The sequence below is a fragment of the Podarcis pityusensis genome (genome assembly GCF_964106645.2).
Source record: "Podarcis pityusensis genome assembly, chromosome: 3".
NCBI lineage: Eukaryota > Metazoa > Chordata > Lepidosauria > Squamata > Lacertidae > Podarcis > Podarcis pityusensis.
In genome coordinates this window covers 28,259,284-28,276,986 of record NC_138026.1, presented here as the reverse complement: position 1 = coordinate 28,276,986, position 17,703 = coordinate 28,259,284, and the positions used below count along the sequence as shown (strand labels likewise).

The 17,703-nt window shown below is 41.7% G+C and overlaps 2 protein-coding genes across 3 annotated transcripts in view; one reads left to right on the top strand and one right to left on the bottom strand.

Moving 5' to 3' along the window:
- The window catches only part of ASAP2 (ArfGAP with SH3 domain, ankyrin repeat and PH domain 2), a 505,514-nt gene that overhangs the window by 181,949 nt on the left and 305,862 nt on the right, over positions 1-17,703 (bottom strand). The window lies entirely within an intron of this gene.
- Positions 1-17,703, top strand: part of MBOAT2 (membrane bound glycerophospholipid O-acyltransferase 2) — a 73,134-nt gene that overhangs the window by 24,374 nt on the left and 31,057 nt on the right. For both annotated transcript variants that reach the window (XM_080999179.1, XM_080999180.1), the window contains exon 4: positions 16,343-16,438. In XM_080999179.1, coding sequence (XP_080855305.1) covers positions 16,343-16,438 — 96 coding nt within the window. The remainder of the gene's footprint in view (positions 1-16,342; positions 16,439-17,703) is intronic.

Below are 17,703 nucleotides of genomic sequence, written 5' to 3'. Positions count from 1 at the left end.
TGCATGGTTGTTGCTGGTTTACTTGCAGAAAGAAATTTGCGTTGCATTTCAGAAGTAATGATATATGAAATGTGTGTTTCATGCTGAGCAGGATATTTGCACTTTCCAATTAGGACCTGCTAGATGGTTTAGGATACGGGTAGTCTTTCTAGAACTGCTAAGATAGACAAACAGCATATTCCTTTTTCAACAGAAACTTGCCTCATATAAGAAACCATTATGGAGATTGTGTAAGTGTAAGCCCCATTGATATTAACAGTGTTTTCTTCTGAACGGGCATGTCTGGGATTGCTCTGAATATCACTTGCATGAATGGAGAATATTTTTCGTTGTATATTGGCTACTCAGTGCAAAATGGTTGTGTCTTAGGTGGAAGTCTTCCATTCTGCAGACAACAGTATTTTAGATTTGATAATGATTACTCGGAAGCTGACTTATAAGCCCCAGATTTGACACTTAGAACAGTGTATTCTTCTTCTTCTTTTGTAAAGATACTTGCCTTTGTCTGTTTTCTGACAATTTTACATATTTTGAGCACTCGAGGGAAAAATAGCACTTGGTTGCAAATGTAAATATGTTGGGGTTGGATTAGGCATGGCCAAGCCGTCTGTAGCGCATATGCCAAGAGATGACCTTGAAGTAACAGCCCTTAAAAAGCTCCTTATTGTATTGTTTCAAGAAGCTCAAAGCAGGATGTGAATTTTCTGTGCCTCCAAGCGAAGCTGACAGCACTTCAGGGCCCTCTCCCTGCAATATGTTTAGAAAACAAAAAACCCAGAACCAGTAATAACTGAAGAAACTAAAAAATAAGGTGGTTGGATTTCCTTACGCTTTCTGCAGCTAGCACTGGAAGTGCAATAATGCCCACACCTATCCATGAAGAGACAGTGTCACTGAAGGGGTTCATAGATGCTTGTGGTTGGCAGTGGGGTTCTTTTGGAATGGGAGATTTATGTTTCAGCACTGGAAAGGAGAAGTGCGTATCTTTGAAGAAACCTGACAAAAGGATGGGAGCATGTTGCTTGTGTCCACTTCTAAGAATCAAAATTTAAGTTACAGACATTTCTACGTGTAAGGTAAAGGTAAAGGGACCCCTGACCATTAGGTCCAGTCGTGGCCGACTCTGGGGTTGCGGCGCTCATCTCGCTTTATTGGCCAGCATGACTAAGCCGCTTCTGGCAAACCAGAGCAGTGCACAGAAACGCCGTTCACCTTCCTGCCGGAGCAGTACCTATTTATCTACTTGCACTTTGATGTGCTTTCAAACTGCTAGGTTGGCAGGAGCAGGGACTGAGGAACGGGAGCTTACTCCGTTGCGGGGATTTGAACCGCCGACCTTCTGATCAGGAAGTCAGTAATAAAAAAACCACCACCTTAATATGCAGGCGATTAATTTTGTATAAACAGTTAGTAAGGACATGCATTCTGAAAGTTTGTAAAATAGCATCTGGAAGTTTGCGTCACATTGCTAATAATCTCGCAGGCAATATCTTATAAATGCCCAGGACACATTTCTGCAGCCAAGTTTTACGTAACACTCGTATCACAATCGATCGCACTGGATTAGGTGAGAAATGATTACAGGGCATAATTCTATGCAACAAAAGCAATGTTTTGCCAGTAAAATGTTTGAATTCCCAGTAATAAATGAGTGAGAATTGCGTATTTATTGTGCCATAAACATGTGTAATGGCTTTTATTTACATTCAGTTAATTAACAAGTATTACCTGGCTCAGCAAGAGCTCAGTTGGGAAAAATGAACAGATTCAACTGTGACGGATCTTATTTCCTCCTGGGAAGACAAATAAACAATAACAAGGAATTGTTTCTGAGAGGGAAGGCTTGAACTAATGGGTAATTACTGTGGTTTTCTCAAAAGAGCATTGAGGAGGAATGCCTTCTATTACATGAGACCAAGACAGGTTCTGTTTTGTACAGAGTTTTGCTAAAGACTTGTCTTAAAAACATAGGCAATCTGTTTAAGAACTAATTATAAATATACGTTGCTGCTTTATCTGTTAATATCTTTTGTGTGTCACTTTTCTATTTTTTTAATGCTTGTTTGTTATGCAGAAGATATGAACTATGTGGAAAATGTGACGTTGAGCCTAGAAATATAAAATTCATATTTATAACATACACGATTTGCTATAGCAGACTGTTTGAAATGTCTGATTTGCAAGATTTTTGTTTCTATTCCTTTGTTAAGCATCCTTGACTTGGTAATTTATAACCTACCCTCTCACATTCTTTTCCTGTAGTTGCCTTCTCTTCAGCTGTCTTGTCAATCTGGCTGCAGATTAAAAAAAATATTTGACGAGGCTGAGCAGGTTCTCAATCTCTATATTAAACTATTGTTCTTGCTGACCTTCACTCAGTAGCAGTCTAATTTAAGGATAAACATCACTCTAAGACAGAAGTTACTTCTTTTTTTAAGTAATAATGACATTTGCAAGAATGACATGACAGCTTCAGTTTCTGTGCATGTGTTTTTTCTGTCTCTTTCTTTCTTTCTTTCTTTTTTTCTTTCTTTTAAAAAAGAGCTGTTACCTGTTGAGTGACACAATGGTCCTTAGACGGCAAATAGAGTTTCTGGTGGCAATAAATGAATGTAAAAATGGTGTATGGGCAGGAGAGTCAGGTGGAGTCAGAACCAGAAATACAGCTAATGACGGAATACAAATGAATGCTAAGAGGGAATCCTAGGAGCGTCCAAATCTGGATTTCTCTCAACATTAATTTGGAGGCTGAAGGGTATACACAGGGAAGAAATCGAATGGACGGAAGTGTGTAATCTTTCCCAGCCCACTTATTATTATTTTTCCTGCAAATGTCCTATATTGTTACTAAATTAGACAAAATTAGATTCTGGAACTAGAAGTGATGCTCCATTAGAATGCGGGTTGCCTTTTAAGGACTGGCTGCAGCTTAAAAAACCCCACTTATGTGCCAGTCTTCCCCAGTGTTGCTGCACTCTCTGTTACCTCTGGAAAGGTAGGCTAGTCCTAAGGGTTTGCTGAAAGCATCTATTTCAGCCTTTCTCAACCTGTGGGTCCTCAGATGTTGTTGAACTACAACTCCCATCACCCCTCGCTAGCAAGGCCAGAGCTCAGGGATGATGGGAGTTGTAGTCCAACAACACCTGGGGACCCACAGGTTGAGAACAGCTGATCTAGATAGACCAAAGGGAACTATGGGTGAGTTGCTCGTGAAGTTGGGAGCAATAATAGTGGCACTTCAGCTGATGACATAGACAGTAGAGTTCCAGAGTTGACATCCGTCTGTTTCAGGAGACAATGGAGGAGTGCGCCTTTGGGGGTGAGGTCAAGCTGTTGGAAGGTTGCAGCACCAGTTGTGGCTGTAGAGACCGATGCCGGAGAGACAAGGTTTGTTACAACTGGGGCAGATGAAGGCGTCCTTCTGGTTGTGCTTCAGATGCACCATGGCTTTTCTTCTTCTCTCTGTGCTTGCCTCCTCCGGCCACTGCTAGGGATGCATGACTTGATTACCTGTCTCCACGCACTGTGGTGAAACTAATCCATATATGGAATAGCAAAATTTATGATACAAATGCATAATTACATGCAATACAGTAGAGAGAGAGAGAGAGCGCTTTGCAAGAGCTGTGGTACGCACAGGAGATCTCAGAGTGAAGATTAGTCTTGATCACTCCTTAAGTGGGGGGCAGCTCATGGATGGTTTTGTGTGGGGAACCCCTTTCTCATGTGAGAGCTTTTTGTGCACATCTGAGCTCCTGCTTTGTCAAGGAACTGCCAACCAGACGAACCTATCTGGGCTTTAACTCTAAAACCTGCTTAGTTTAGGTGTGTTCTTGTTAACAGTTCCTGCCATGTGTGTGTGTGTGGGGGGGGAACCATGTGATGCTATTGCATATTTGAAGAGGAGAGTCACATTCCCTTAAAAACATGTAGCTCTATATAAAGCATCACAGTAAAACCTCCAGGTTTTGTAGTTGTGAAAGGGCAGAAATGATGATGATACAGTCCAGTATGCTAAGGATGAACTGTACTTCCTAGCAAAGATTTTAATTTGGATTGCTGCTTAGGTGCACACGGTTGACTGCATTTCATGGCATCTGTGCCATATGGCTAACTGCTTTTGTTTCATGAACAGTTTGAGGAGTTGCATTAGGAGTTGGTTTTTTTTCTGAGGAAAGAAAGTTTAGAGCCCTTATGGGGTCCCATTGCTCTTTCAAAAAGAAAAGAAAGCTTGATGAGGATCGAGTTACCACCCAGTCAGGTTTTTGTAGAAGTTTTATCTTCTAAGCATAGTTATATCTGCTGGTGAACATGGACAGGTTAAGACAGCTATTCCAAAAAAGCACCACAGATTATTATTTTGTGTGTGTATTACAATCCTGTCGTACAGTGCTTTGTTTTCAATCCATCAAACGAGAACTTCAAAGGGTGAAGGCATTTCTTTCTCACTGTCTATTCAGTTTTCATTGAAAGCAGCAACTGTATCCCTTTCCTGATGCTTCTGTAAGGCTGGTTACTCCACCTGTCAGGCTGCCAAGTGATTTGACTGGGAGCAAATGAGCTCTGAGTCATACTTGTACTGCTTGCGTGCTTTTATTACAGCAACAAACTATTCCTGTCAAATAAATCGGACTCCGCTACAAAATCAGATGCATTTAGGGGGGGGGGGAGTCAGTGAAACGTATGTTCCTTTTCACCATCTTCACAGCATACAAGGTTGCTTGTAAAATGAGATTAGAAGTCATTGGTGGGAAGGCATGCATTGAAGGAACGGATGAGGTTGTTCTTTGGAATATTGGTGTGTTAGCTTGGAAAAATCTTTCAATGACAAGACTTGGCTTTTTTGTGTTTACTGCAAGTGTGTCGCTGGAGTTTTAATGGAGAACTGTTTTAATAATACGAAATAGAAAGTAACATTACATTCAATAAACTTCTCTTTCTAAAAAGGTTTAGGCCGGGAAAAAAAATACTGCACTCTTCAATGTGAGTCATGTTATTAGGATTGGTTTATGCTTTGAAGCAAACGTCTTATACTATTAATTGGTTACGTGCAACATTGTTAATTGACTTGCCATTTAATAATCTGGCAGCCTGAGACTGTTTTATCACTACAGAGTGCAGAGATGAGCTGTTATTTTTGGATTAGGCTGGGGGAGCTTCAGAATAGCAAGAGTCAGACCTGCTTGTTACAACTGATGCATCGGTGTTTGGGCTGTTTTCCCCCCTCTTGCGTCATGTGCAACAGAGTACTGTGTTTCAAGGGCATTGGAGCATTTTAGTGAAGCCAACGGAACAGCCACATTTTTGTGCTAGACTATGCAGATGATTCTTAGCAATGTTTTAAAAATAGGCCTCTTTTCAACAACACTGTAAGCCAAAGTATGGCATAGCAAGAATATGCACTGTTTGTGTGATTTTGCTAAGCCATAGTTTAACTTACTATTTCAGGTGAACCAGTTTAGGCAACGCCACTTTCTATATTCGTTTTGTTTTGTAGTTGAAATGATGATGATGATGATGATGATGATGATAATGTATTAGTAAGTGTGCATAGCTTTTTATGATATATTTGAACGCTGTTTCCAGTATCAGATACAAATATATTCAGTCAGTACACAGGTTCCTCAGGTCATGACTTCTGATAAACTATGACTTGTACTTTGATTTACAGTATATATGAATATCATGTCAGTTATGGAGGGCTATACATTGTTTAATTTATTGCTTATCTTCTTTAACACTTGCAAAGGGGGACTGGAAGAGGTGTCTGTTTGTTTGTTTTTAGTTTTCCCACTTGATTATTACTTGATTGTTTTGAAGAAAAATTGGTAAATTACAGGCAGTGTTCGAAATTAGCCAGGCGCATTTTGCACCTGGCTATTGGCGCTGTGGGTTAAACCACAGAGCCTAGGACTTGCCGATCAGAAGGTCGGTGGTTTGAATCCCCGCAACGGGGTGAGCTCCCGTTGTTCAGCCCCTGCTCCTGCCCACCTAGCAGTTCGAAAGCACGTCAAAGTGCAAGTAGATAAATAGGTACCGCTCCGGTGGGAAGGTAAATGGTGTTTCCGTGCGCTGCTCTGGTTCACCAGAAGCGGCTTAGTCATGCTGGTCACATGACCCAGAAGCTGTATGCCGGCTCCCTCGGCCAATAAAGCGAGATGAGCACCGCAACCCCAGAGTCGGTCATGACTGGACCAAATGGTCAGGGGTCCCTTTACCTTTATTGGCCACTTGAGACCAAGTGAAGATACCTGGGTGCCAGGATCCCCCTGTGCTATTGGGAGAGTCAGATTTTAGCTGGCACTAACAATATGCACAATTCATTTTCAGCTTTGTAATCTTGCGCAAAAAGGGTTCCCAAACATTCCTTTAGTGCACCCGTAACCCAGGTTTAAGCGAATAGCTTTTATATCTCAGTTTCTAACACTAGTTGCTGCATCCATAAGGCCCTACTGCATCATGGTGTCTATGCTTTTGTCTGTATGCATTGTGCCAGTAGACAGTAAAACGCCAGGAAAAGCATAGATGTAAAATATGTGCTCAACAGCATTGTCTTACCTTACTTGATGTTGGTTTTTCATGTCTAACTGCAATTGCTGTCTATATCAAAGCCCTTTTTAACTTCAAAGGGCCGGTTTAACCTTGCAGCCCATTTTGATAGGTAGGCACGGCATACTTTTAGATGAGATCAAATGGTCTGAATCAAAACAAAAACTAATTGCTCCTTGACAGTTCCCTACAGTTCTTGTTTTGGGAATTTGGGTGTTTTGAGCTGCTCTTTACTAAGGTATTTCTTTAATCCACACTGTTAAGATCATTGAGAGGCAAGTAGTAGCATGCCCATTTTGACTTTGTATGTAGGAACTTTGTTTTACTTTCCTCCTCTTTTTATTTCTTTTAACAGAGATGTTCTTTCAGGTTAGGTTAGGTTTTTTTAGGTTAGTCTTTTTCTCTGTGTGGCTTCTAGTTCACTGTCTGTGACCGGTGAATGCAAGGTATGATAGTTTGTTCATGGCCCTAATTAAGACCTCATTCTGTCAAGTGTCCAGTTGGCTGCTTTTCTAAAAGCTTGTGTTTCTGGAAAGGCAAGAATAGAACTTTGGAAAGGCATTCTAGGTGACTTTTGCCTGCGCATAGGAACTCTTTGAAAGCTGCCTTAAACTTGAGCTCCAATATTTGGCTCTGCTACAAGCGACTATGTGGCTGGGGGGCAAGTCAGTTAATGACTTTGACAGCTCTCTTTTGCCTGAAACAAGTGTCAGCATTAATTGCTGTATATGTAATGCTTAATAAAAGTTGTAATAGGATAGTGAAGCTAATATTAAGAAGGTCTGCTCAGTCTGTGAGCAGAAACCAACTTGCTCATCAAGACCCTTATCTGATACAACATTTAATCTAAGGTTTTGCAGTGAGCAGCAGGCCTGTGCATTTCCATCCCCTATCCTCCTCTGGCATGACCACAGTTTTGTGATTTAGAAGTTTTCACTTTCCATTTTTAAGCTAAGTAATGTTCCTTGTGGTGACTGAACTTGGGGAAACAAGGCAGGTTCATAAATTACAGATTGAAACTGGATTTTTAACAAGACTAACCACAGTTCTCCGAGTTGGGAAATAACAAAGATCTCTTGTTTTGAAGCATCCACTTGTGCTTTTACTCTCCTTTTCATGATTGCATTGAACAAGTGGAATGCAGAGTGTGTGATGCTACATGTGCACAACATGTTGAAGGTATGTTTCAGGTCTGTTTTAATATATGGTGATATTTCATAGGTTGCACATTTTAAGAAATGCCCCAGCACACGTGCAAAAATGTGGCTGGTATTTTGGAAGAGCTTTTCATATAGCTCATTGTTGGCTTCAAAACAGGTAGTATCTCACAGACTCAAGCCATTAAAAAAATAAAATAAAATGGCACACAGTTGCACCAATGCATGATGAAAGCAAAAATAAAAGGTGCTGCACCAGATTGGTTTTATTCCTAGAAATGATCCAATGAGCGTTGAGTTTTTCAGCTATTCAAAATTACATTTTCCAACTTTTGCAACTTTCCCCCAGAAAGAAGAATTGCTTTCTTTCTTTCCTCCACCAAAGAGTCTTTTGCTGTTAGATTTCTGTGTCTGTGGAAAAACGAGAATCTGCATGCTTTGCAGAAAAGAAAATGCCTGTTGAGAAAAGCTGTAAAGGTCAAAACCAGTCTATTACTGCATGTTTGAGGGGTTTTGCTCTTTGTATTCTTTTTCTTTTGGGAGGGGGCAGGGGAAGCCATATGATGTAAGAATATTGTAGTGTAGAATTGGTATTCTACTCACCTAAAAGTTCCTAATTTTAACAATAGGTGTACAGATAATTTCGAAGTGGTCTTCAAAAGCCATGCCTTGCTTGAAAAAAAAAGTCAATGAGGATAAAGCATAGTGTCAAGAGCCTGTACTGGGGGTCAGCAGACTTTTTCAGAAGGGGGCCGGCCACAGTCCCTCAGACCTTGTGGGGGGCTGGACCCACCCTCTCCCCAAAGCACCCCCCTCTCCTGAAAGGACCCCCGCTGCCGCCACTCACACTGACGCCGCATCGTCTTCGGCAGCATCGGTGGTGTCCTCTGTCTCGGCAGGGCGTAGAGCCCATGCCGCTGGCCTGGGTGGCGGAGGCAGCCTCTGTGCCGCTGCTGCGGTGGCTGAGCGGGAGGAAGCGGTCATCCGGGAAGAGCTGAGCGGGAGGAAGCGGCAGTGGTGCAGAGGCCGCGCCAGTGTTGCCGCCCGCCCAGAGGCATCCGCGGCTTCTGATTGGCTGCAGGAGCTTCCTGCAGCCAATCAGAAGCCGTGTCGCATCATGGAAGTCATTCACTGTGTGGCGAGGCCTCTGCACCGGTTTAGCACAGGGACTGACCGCGTGGGCAGCAAGGTCCACGGGCCAGATTAACGAGCCCAGCGAGCTGCATCCGGCCCACGGGCCTTAGTTTGCCGACCCCTGGCCTATACTTAGTTTTTGCTTACTCCTTGAGATTAGGAACAATGACCACTTAAGTATCAGTGCCTCCAGGCTACTTCACATTTCACTTTTCTTACAGAAATATTAATTCCATCAAAGGAACAGTCTGCATAGCTCATATATGCATGTTGCCACTCCCTGCTGTAAGTGTAATGCAAAGTATTCTGCTAATGTTGCAAAGTATAAGCTTGCTGGAAATACACAGGTATTTACAGAATTAGAGAAAATGGTTTCAATTTATTATATTAGCAACAGCTGAATTTGGAGATGGTATGTTGAGCAGCTGGGCATTTCCTTTTCTGCTGCAGAGCTTGTGATCCAATCAGTTGCTTTCTTGAATGATATGGAAGCTTGAAAAATATGACCCAGATGTTTTTGGTGGCTGTCAAAACTGGGGACATTTGAAGCAAAAGGATAAGGAAAGTTGGAAGCAGATTGGGATGAAGTGAAATATTCTGCTGTAGACATAAGCATAGAACCAAGGTCCATGGCGGTTCCTTCCTTCTCATGGAAGTAGTGCCAAACCATGGTTTTGTTTGATGTGCAGAGACAGACAGTATGTTGCTTAGAGTGAGATGTGTGTAATAGACATGCTCTGTGTGCTAAAATAACTTGGAGAAGAAGAGAACTAAAACTCTATTTAGGTCTATACCACCTTGGCTGCTTTCTCACTAGGATTGAACCAAGTTATCTGGGGGGAGAATTTTTGGCATGAAAAGGGACATTTAGAGGGCCGGCAAGCTTATATGCAAGGGATGCGGGTGGCGCTGTGGGTTAAACCACAGAGCGTAGGACTTGCCGATCAGAAGGTCAGCGGTTCGAATCTCCGCGACGGGGTGAGCTCCCATTGCTCAGTCCCTACTCCTGCCAACCTAGCAGTTCGAAAGCATGTCAAAGTGCAAGTAGATAAATAGGTACCGGTCCGGCGGTAAGGTAAACGGCGTTTCCGTGCGCTGCTCTGGTTCTCCAGAAGCGGCTTAGTCATGCTGGCCACATGACCTGGAAGCTGTATGCCGGCTCCCTCGGCCAATAAAGCGAGATGAGCGCCGCAACCCCAGAGTCGTCCGCAACTGGACCTAATGTTCAGGGGTCTCTTTACCTTTAAGCTTACATGCATTCCCCCCCCCCCCGCACCTGTTATGTTACCTGTCTCTCAGGAGCTGCTTTGGTGCCATTTCCTAAACAAAGTGTCTCTCCCCCCTCCCCATCCCCATTCTTGCTGTCGATGTGCTCTCAGCCAATCAAGGAGCACATAGCCAGCACAATGATCTCATCAAGGGCAAATGAGGCCTTTGCATTGTTTCGCTTTGAATGGAGGGGATGGGGTAAGTGGAAGTGTTGGCCTGTTGCAAAGGCAACCATGCTGTTGCTCCCTGTTCCACTACACAGTGCTGGCAGGCGATGAATCTCTCTGGGGAGTTTGGCATGCAGAGAAGGCTTCCGTGCAACTGTCACTTACTTCGTGAAGAACTGCATCTTAAACGGGATGCATTTTTGAATGCAAATGTCTCCGTACTGCATTGACTTCTGTGGGATCCAGACACAATATGAGTATACTAATGCACATCCCATTGAACGCAATGTAGCGCAGCATCTAGTATCTATACTGGGACAAGGATTCCTATATGTTTTTATCTGTAAGCAGCAACTTTGATCCAGTAAATGGAAGGCACACACAAGCCTGGTTCTGCAAACTACATACACTCTGTAATTGGATCAGGTCGTCTGTCCCATCCAGGCCATGTTGTATTTGATTTTCTGCCACTGCAGCAAGATGGGGAAGTGTTAGTGTAGTTGTTCTGGCGCATGCTTGTGCATTCCCTTCTTCCTCTCTCCAGACAACTTCCTGTCCGTCCTCCCTGCAAAATCACTGGAAAAAGTAAAGGTTGTTTTCAAGAACGTGAATGTCCATAGCTTTCCTCTCCCTGTTTGGTTCAACTTTAATTGTGACATCAGAGGAGTTAAGTCAGAGGAAGCTACATAGATCATGATGCTTTTGCCCGAAAAGCCCTAGTATGAAAGCAGAGAATATCAGCTGCTGCCATAGGTATAGTGTCATCGGTTTCTGGAGCAAACAGACAAGAGAAGTTGAAGCATGCTGCAAGATTTTAATGAGAAAACAAAAATACAGGCTGTTACATTTATGAATTCTTCAGTGAATGTGTAGAAATGACAGTTGAACCCCTACCATAATTAGATTTGTGGTGTACTGTGTATGTTGCAGAATAAAGACAAATTGAGAGGAGGAGGATGGCAAGATAATTCTGCATAAATCACTTTTGTTTCTGTCTCGGAGACATATGAAAGAGACAAGATGATGTAAAAATAAAATAAAATCCAAACCTGAGTGGTTGAAAGGACAATCTGAGGGCTGATTCTGATTTCCCTACAGTTTTCATTATTGAGAACCAGGGAGAAAATGTGTGCCATATTTTCAGTTTGTCTTTTCACAAAATGTTGACAGGCACAAATAGTAAAGACGCTTGTTTTTCCTTGGTGCGTAGCAGTGATAACAATGTGACTGTCTCCTAGATCCCTCATTGTTAATGCCTTGATTTACTGGAATGCGCAGGGACCATTAGGGTTCTTAAAGGAAATAATTCATTGAAAAATATACAGTACAATGCAAGTGAAATCCATGAGAGATTACAGCCCCATCTGAAGAGCTGATGTGGTTCAGTAACTGGAGAGATGGGGAGAAAATTTCATTTGTCATGGACTTGTTTTTGGCAGGTCATGGTCTGTCACCCTTGGTTCCCTTTCTTAAAACGGGGATAATAGTCATCACAAAGCTGTTGTGAGAGCACAATAAAGCTTGTAAAGCACTTTGCAATTGCCAGCCCTTTATAAATAACAAGTAGCAACAATACTTAGCATTTAATCAATTGATGCAGTCTCTCTGCCTAGAAGAAAACTGGCAGCTAGCAACTTTGCCGTTCAAAAGCCTTGTCTGATCGCCAGTGGTGTGCCTTTTTGTGTTCATAGTACATTTAATGTGTTACCACTTCAAACTTTGCCTATCCAAACAAGGAAAAGTAAACTTTAGAAACTGCTCAAATGTAATTTTTTAAGATATTGTTAATTGTGTAGCTTTTTTTTATATAGTTGTAGGGCTGTTATGCTGGCCACTGAGGTCAGGAAACTAGTAGAACAGTCCTCTGTTAAAGTTAAGCAACTAAGAGTTTTGCTTTACAATGTCTGTATCTTTTTATTATGTCTTTATTTATGGCAGTTCTAAACAGTTTTCATATTAAAAAAAAATACTCAGTTTGTCCCACAAAACACATTTTGAACAAGAAGACGGCTAAAGACTCAGCAATAAAAGGAATAAATAATAAAAGGTATAGTGGAAAACCAGAGCCGTTTTATAGAAAATAGCAAATTAGTCTTTTGTAATGGTGAGCAACCTGCAATACCAGTTGAAGCCAGCCATTTGAGGCTACAATTCTGTACAAACTTGCTTACAAGTAGACATTCATAGGACTGCATTGTTGGTGACCCTTGGAAGAGTTTTGGTGCACCCTGACATGTGCACAGGCATTTTTTGTTGCTGTAACGCCTTTTCACAGATTTTCCAAGCATGCTGCATAAAATGGGTGGCAGAATGATAGTGGACATGCCTGTTAACATGGACACCAGGAAAATGATTTTGAAAGGGACTGGCTGCCTAAAGAGTTTGTCCCCCACTGATGTAGTGAAATGCTGTTTCATGCTTATTCGTTGGATGAGGACAATTACAGGAAGGATAACAAACCTGCGACTTTCATGAAGATGCCTTCTCGCTGCAGGCTTTTCTTCTGATGAAAGGATTAATGTGAAACTAATTGAAGGCCAGAAAGGTCTCTGTGGTTGGTTGAGTGTGCTGATCTAATCTTTCAAAGATGAGGTGAATAACGTAATTTTGGATTTACAGTGGCATTTCTCTGAGTCTTGCTTTTGAATAGTATTTTTTTCATACTCATCTATAGAAAGAAGGCCAATAAGTCCAAACATCATGAATGCTGCTACTAAATACTTGAATAGCCACCTTCAGTTTTGCAGAAGTAATACCTCTGTTCTGTAGTGTGGAAAATGTTTTAGTATCTGAATCAGCCCCCGAATTCCCCACTTGTTAGTTTGAAAACATTCATGAGGGTTATAGATGGGAGGAACTACTTTGTGAATTTCTTAAAAGCTGTTAACACCTGTTGTATAACTTTAGTTTTAGTTACAAAACTTTAGATTTAGCTCCATTTTGCAGTTAAAGGCAAACCTACCTAATTTGCACACTGGAAAACAGTAATTGAATCATATCCTGCCTGGTAAGGAGCAGAACTGTCCAAGAAGTTTAGATTGCACAACTTCCAATGGCTTGTGACAAATTCTAATTTTGGAAGTTAATTGCTGGTTGTGTTGCTGGGGGTGGTGAGGGAAGGGAGGAATCTGGTACATCAGTATGTGTGCAATTAGAGCTTAGGACATTAAGGCTGAAATCCTGTACCCACTTAACCTGTGAGCAAGTCTAATTGAAATCATTGGAATCTTTGAGTAGGCATGCATAGGATGGAATCCAGGACTTGCTTAGAGGAACAGGTGTTAAGGGCTCCTGTGCATGTTGTATAAGAATATTTATAAAGGCAAAACTCTGGCAACAGATAAACCTTATTTTATTTTCTTCTTGTTGCTTCTATTTAACTCCCAAATATGATTCTGAGCTTCATGGGAGTATCTAGAATTTGTGGCTGCTTAAGAACAGCTATGCACATTTGTTTTATGGTTGAAATCATTTAGTATAAACAAGAATTTTAATTAATGCAGCTTATTAATAACTGTTATAAGCAAGCAGATGCTCAGTGCTGCTATCATTGGCTTTTTACATAAAATGTGCACTTCCATATTCATTGCTACAGATTCTATCGTGGTAAGGGAATATTAATGACCGTAAAGTTTGTGTGTCAAATTATTGTATGTACTATTGTGTTCGAATTCATTTTCTGTAGTGCTCATTATTTGAAATGTCATCTGTCTTACCATAAATGGCATTTATCAGAATGCCTCTTTCTGTAATACTTAATGAAATAATCTGGTGTTGGAGTGGGCACTGTGTAATAGGAATTTAGTTACAGATTTTCCAGCTATCAAACACTGTTTTACCTCCACCGCCCCCCGCCAAATTTCATCTACAACTAGGAATATTAGATTTTGTTTTTTATCAGATAAGTTGGAAAACGAGTGCCTGCACTCAAAACTGAAGCTACTTTTTTATATGAAATAATTAATAACCTTAATAGCTAATGGCTGCTTTGAACGCTTGAATTTTCTGGTCGAAAATGGTCATGGAAATGCTAATCGTTCTGACCAAAGACATGACCATTTTCAACCAGAAAATTCAAGCGTTCAAAGTAGAAGACAGGGGCTGGCCTTCAGTTTCCTACTCTAAACCTTCCCAGTTCTCATAGCAGCTACTCCAAGTTGCAATTTCAAGTTTATGTAGTAAAATACAACCCAGGTGTTCCATGGAACAAACCTGTGGAACAATGAGAGACTAGGGTAGCAGACATTTTGAGGTAGTTGTGAGTCGCATGGTGTTGAATAAAACTTGCACCACGCTTTGATGGGCATAGTTTTCCTCAGCAGAAAATTATAAGCTGTCAGCCAGTGACACACTGGAGCTGGACAGGTCCCCTGCTGGGCAACCATCACAGTGAGAAGTCTCCAAGTGGAGAAGAAACAAGAAAGGTACATACAATCGGTACCCTGCGGGTTCAGCAAAAAGAGTGGGGAAACAGTCCTGTTTGACCAAGCCACCTCAGTTGACTGTGGCATACAACTCCCAGGCAAAGCAAATCCGCTGGATGCAAAGCTGGGGTCGCTAAGGCCTTTCATGTAAACCACACAACGGCCCAACAAAATTATGGGGGCGAGGTGTTCACCACTGATGAACCCACTGGTGGTTCTGGCAGGCATCATTAGCGGAGCAGGTGAAGTAAATGCTGAGGTAAAATATCACCCCCAAAATGGCTGTCCTGCTTCTAGGGGTTCTGGACTGGCTGCACCATCTCTTGAGTGTTGAAGGAAGAGAACACTCCAAGCACAAGGAACCGACTTCTCAGAACTGCTCCCCATTCCCTTCCCTAAAAATAAGACTGTGGGGATAAGTTTTTGAGAGACAAATCTCTCTCTCTCTCTCTCTCTCTCTCTCTCTCTCTCTCTATCTTTTGATGGAGTTACAAGTTTGGTGGATCAGGGCATGCTTTTTGACAAAGTCTCCCATGATATTCTTACAGAGAAGCTGGTAAAAAGTGGACTGAGTGAGGTGGATTTGTAGTTGGTTGACTGACCGAACCCAAAGAGTGCTCACTAATGGTTCTTTGTCATCTTGGAAGAAAAGTGACAAGTGGGGTATGCCACATGGTAGATACCAAGACAGTGTTGGAATCTTTCAGGGCGAAGGCGTAGTTCCAGGGTTTATACTTTTTGGTATGTGGTCCTTTGATGCTGCTGTGTTATTACTTAGAATGTAGAAAGGAGAGAGATTCCTGTGAGCGAGGAAAAGCCTGTCAATACCAGTCCTTGTGAAGGAAGTATTGTTGTTCAAGATGGCTGTAGAACCCATGGTGTAGTTTTACCTGGGAGCTTGTAGATGTTCTTCCTTTCTCTCCTGAGCCTGTCCTGTCTACGCCTGTCTACATTAAAATACGCTTACAGGTTGGCTGTAGAAAGACGCTTCCATCAGCAGTATGAAAGTATCTACTTTAATAAGGTTACAAGATGGTCTAAGTGCCCTTTTTAAAAACAAATTAATCCCATAGTGCATATGGGACTATTACCACCTTTGTACAGTGGTACCTCTGGATACAAACGGGATCCGTTCTAGAGCCCCGTTTGCATCCTGAAGCAACGCAACCCACACCTGTGGGTTGCGATTTACCGCTTCTGTGCATGCGCGTGACGTCATTTTGACCGTCTGCACATGCACGAGCGGCAAAACCCGGAAGTAACGCGTTCCATTACTTCCAGGTCGCCGTGGAGCGCGACCCAAAAACGCTCAACCTGAAGCATCTTCAGCCCGAGGTATGACTGTACTGTGATAATCTCGGATAGCATTACCATATTTTTCCGTCTATAAGGACCCCCCCCCCATTTTTGGGGACTAAATTTTAAGAAAATGAGGGGAGATGGCCCAAAGTTGTTGAGCTTCTCCCCCAATACAGCCACTGGACTTGTTGTGGGGAAAGAATGTTCTTAGCATGTGTGTGTGTGTGTGTGTGTGTGTGTGTGCCTGATCATCCATAGCTTTAAAGATTTTTTAAAAAGCTTATATTACTTTCCAATGCACTTACATGATAATTTAATAACTACTTTACCTTCTCTCTTTCAGATATTGTTTTGTTTTTGCTTTGGGATACCTCACTGTGTGCCAAATTTCTAGAGTCTATATCTTTGATTACGGACAATATTCTGCTGATTTTTCTGGGTAAGAATAAATAATACTTTCTATATCCCAGGTGTTTCTCTAGCTAAATATAGTGGATTGTATCCAATTAAGACAGATTCAGAGCAGACCCATTAAAATCAGTTGACATTAGTTATGTATTAGTTGGATACAACCCATTGAGGATGGATGGATAGATAGATAGATAGATAGATAGATAGATAGATAGATAGATAGACAGATGAGTTAAACATGTTTTCCTGGAACTGTATACATGTGTGCACAATTTAAAAGTTCTTTAATCAGTTTCTATGGGTTTCTTTTGAGATCTTGGCCTATTTATCTATAATAGGAGAAGAACTCTGTACAATCCTCTCCATGCATGTAGCTTTATACTGAGATATCTGTCTGGGAAGGACTGCTACCGCACAAATTTCTACCTAGATTCATCACAGCTCCTTTTGGAGTTTAGATAGATGCAACATAGGAAATCCCTGGTGCCACTTTCCTGTGAAAATCCTCCCGCCCAAAGCTGTTGTTTGCCATTTGGGGCAAAGCATTTAATACTGCCTCTCCATTTAACTTTGCGTATGGTGATGTGCAATAAAAACACAAGTATTAAAAATTGCTCTCTTCATGCTGTTCTCTTCAACCAATTTATCTGCCAACGTGCTTTTGTCATCTTTCTCCTCTCCTTGGTACAAGAGGGTTTTGTAAAGCCTGTTGAGGGAGTCAAAATCCCTCCTTTATCTGTGGTTGGCGTGGGACCTCCAGATTACCATTTATTTACACTGTGAAAATGTGTTTTGATTTTTCTAGTCTGAATTGTGTAATCAGGGAATGGTGTTTCTCCTGAGTACCGATGGATCTTTGCTATATTGCTTTCTCTGTTATTATAATTACCATTACCCAAGTGACTAAAAGGCAGCAAACAATGTCTTCCTCGACATGCAGGAAAACCAATATGCTCCCTACAGGCTGGCTGTACAAAGACACTAATTACTTTTTATTGCTTTTAAAATAAGTTCAATTTTTCAAAGTCAGCTGCATTCTAATATTTATGGAGCAAATATGTGGCTGACGGCATGTGTCTGACAGGCTCAAACAACACTACTATATTTACTAGGGGCAGCCATTTTTTTCAGGTACCTCTACCTGGTGAGTAATGCCCCAGATTTGGGAGTGTCTCTTAAAAAAAATAACCTAGACTTGCCATTTGCCAGGTTTTAGTCTCTTCCATTGGCTTTCAAGAACACCTGTGTATATGGGAATGGCCTTCATGGTAGGAAATCATGCATTTTGTCTGT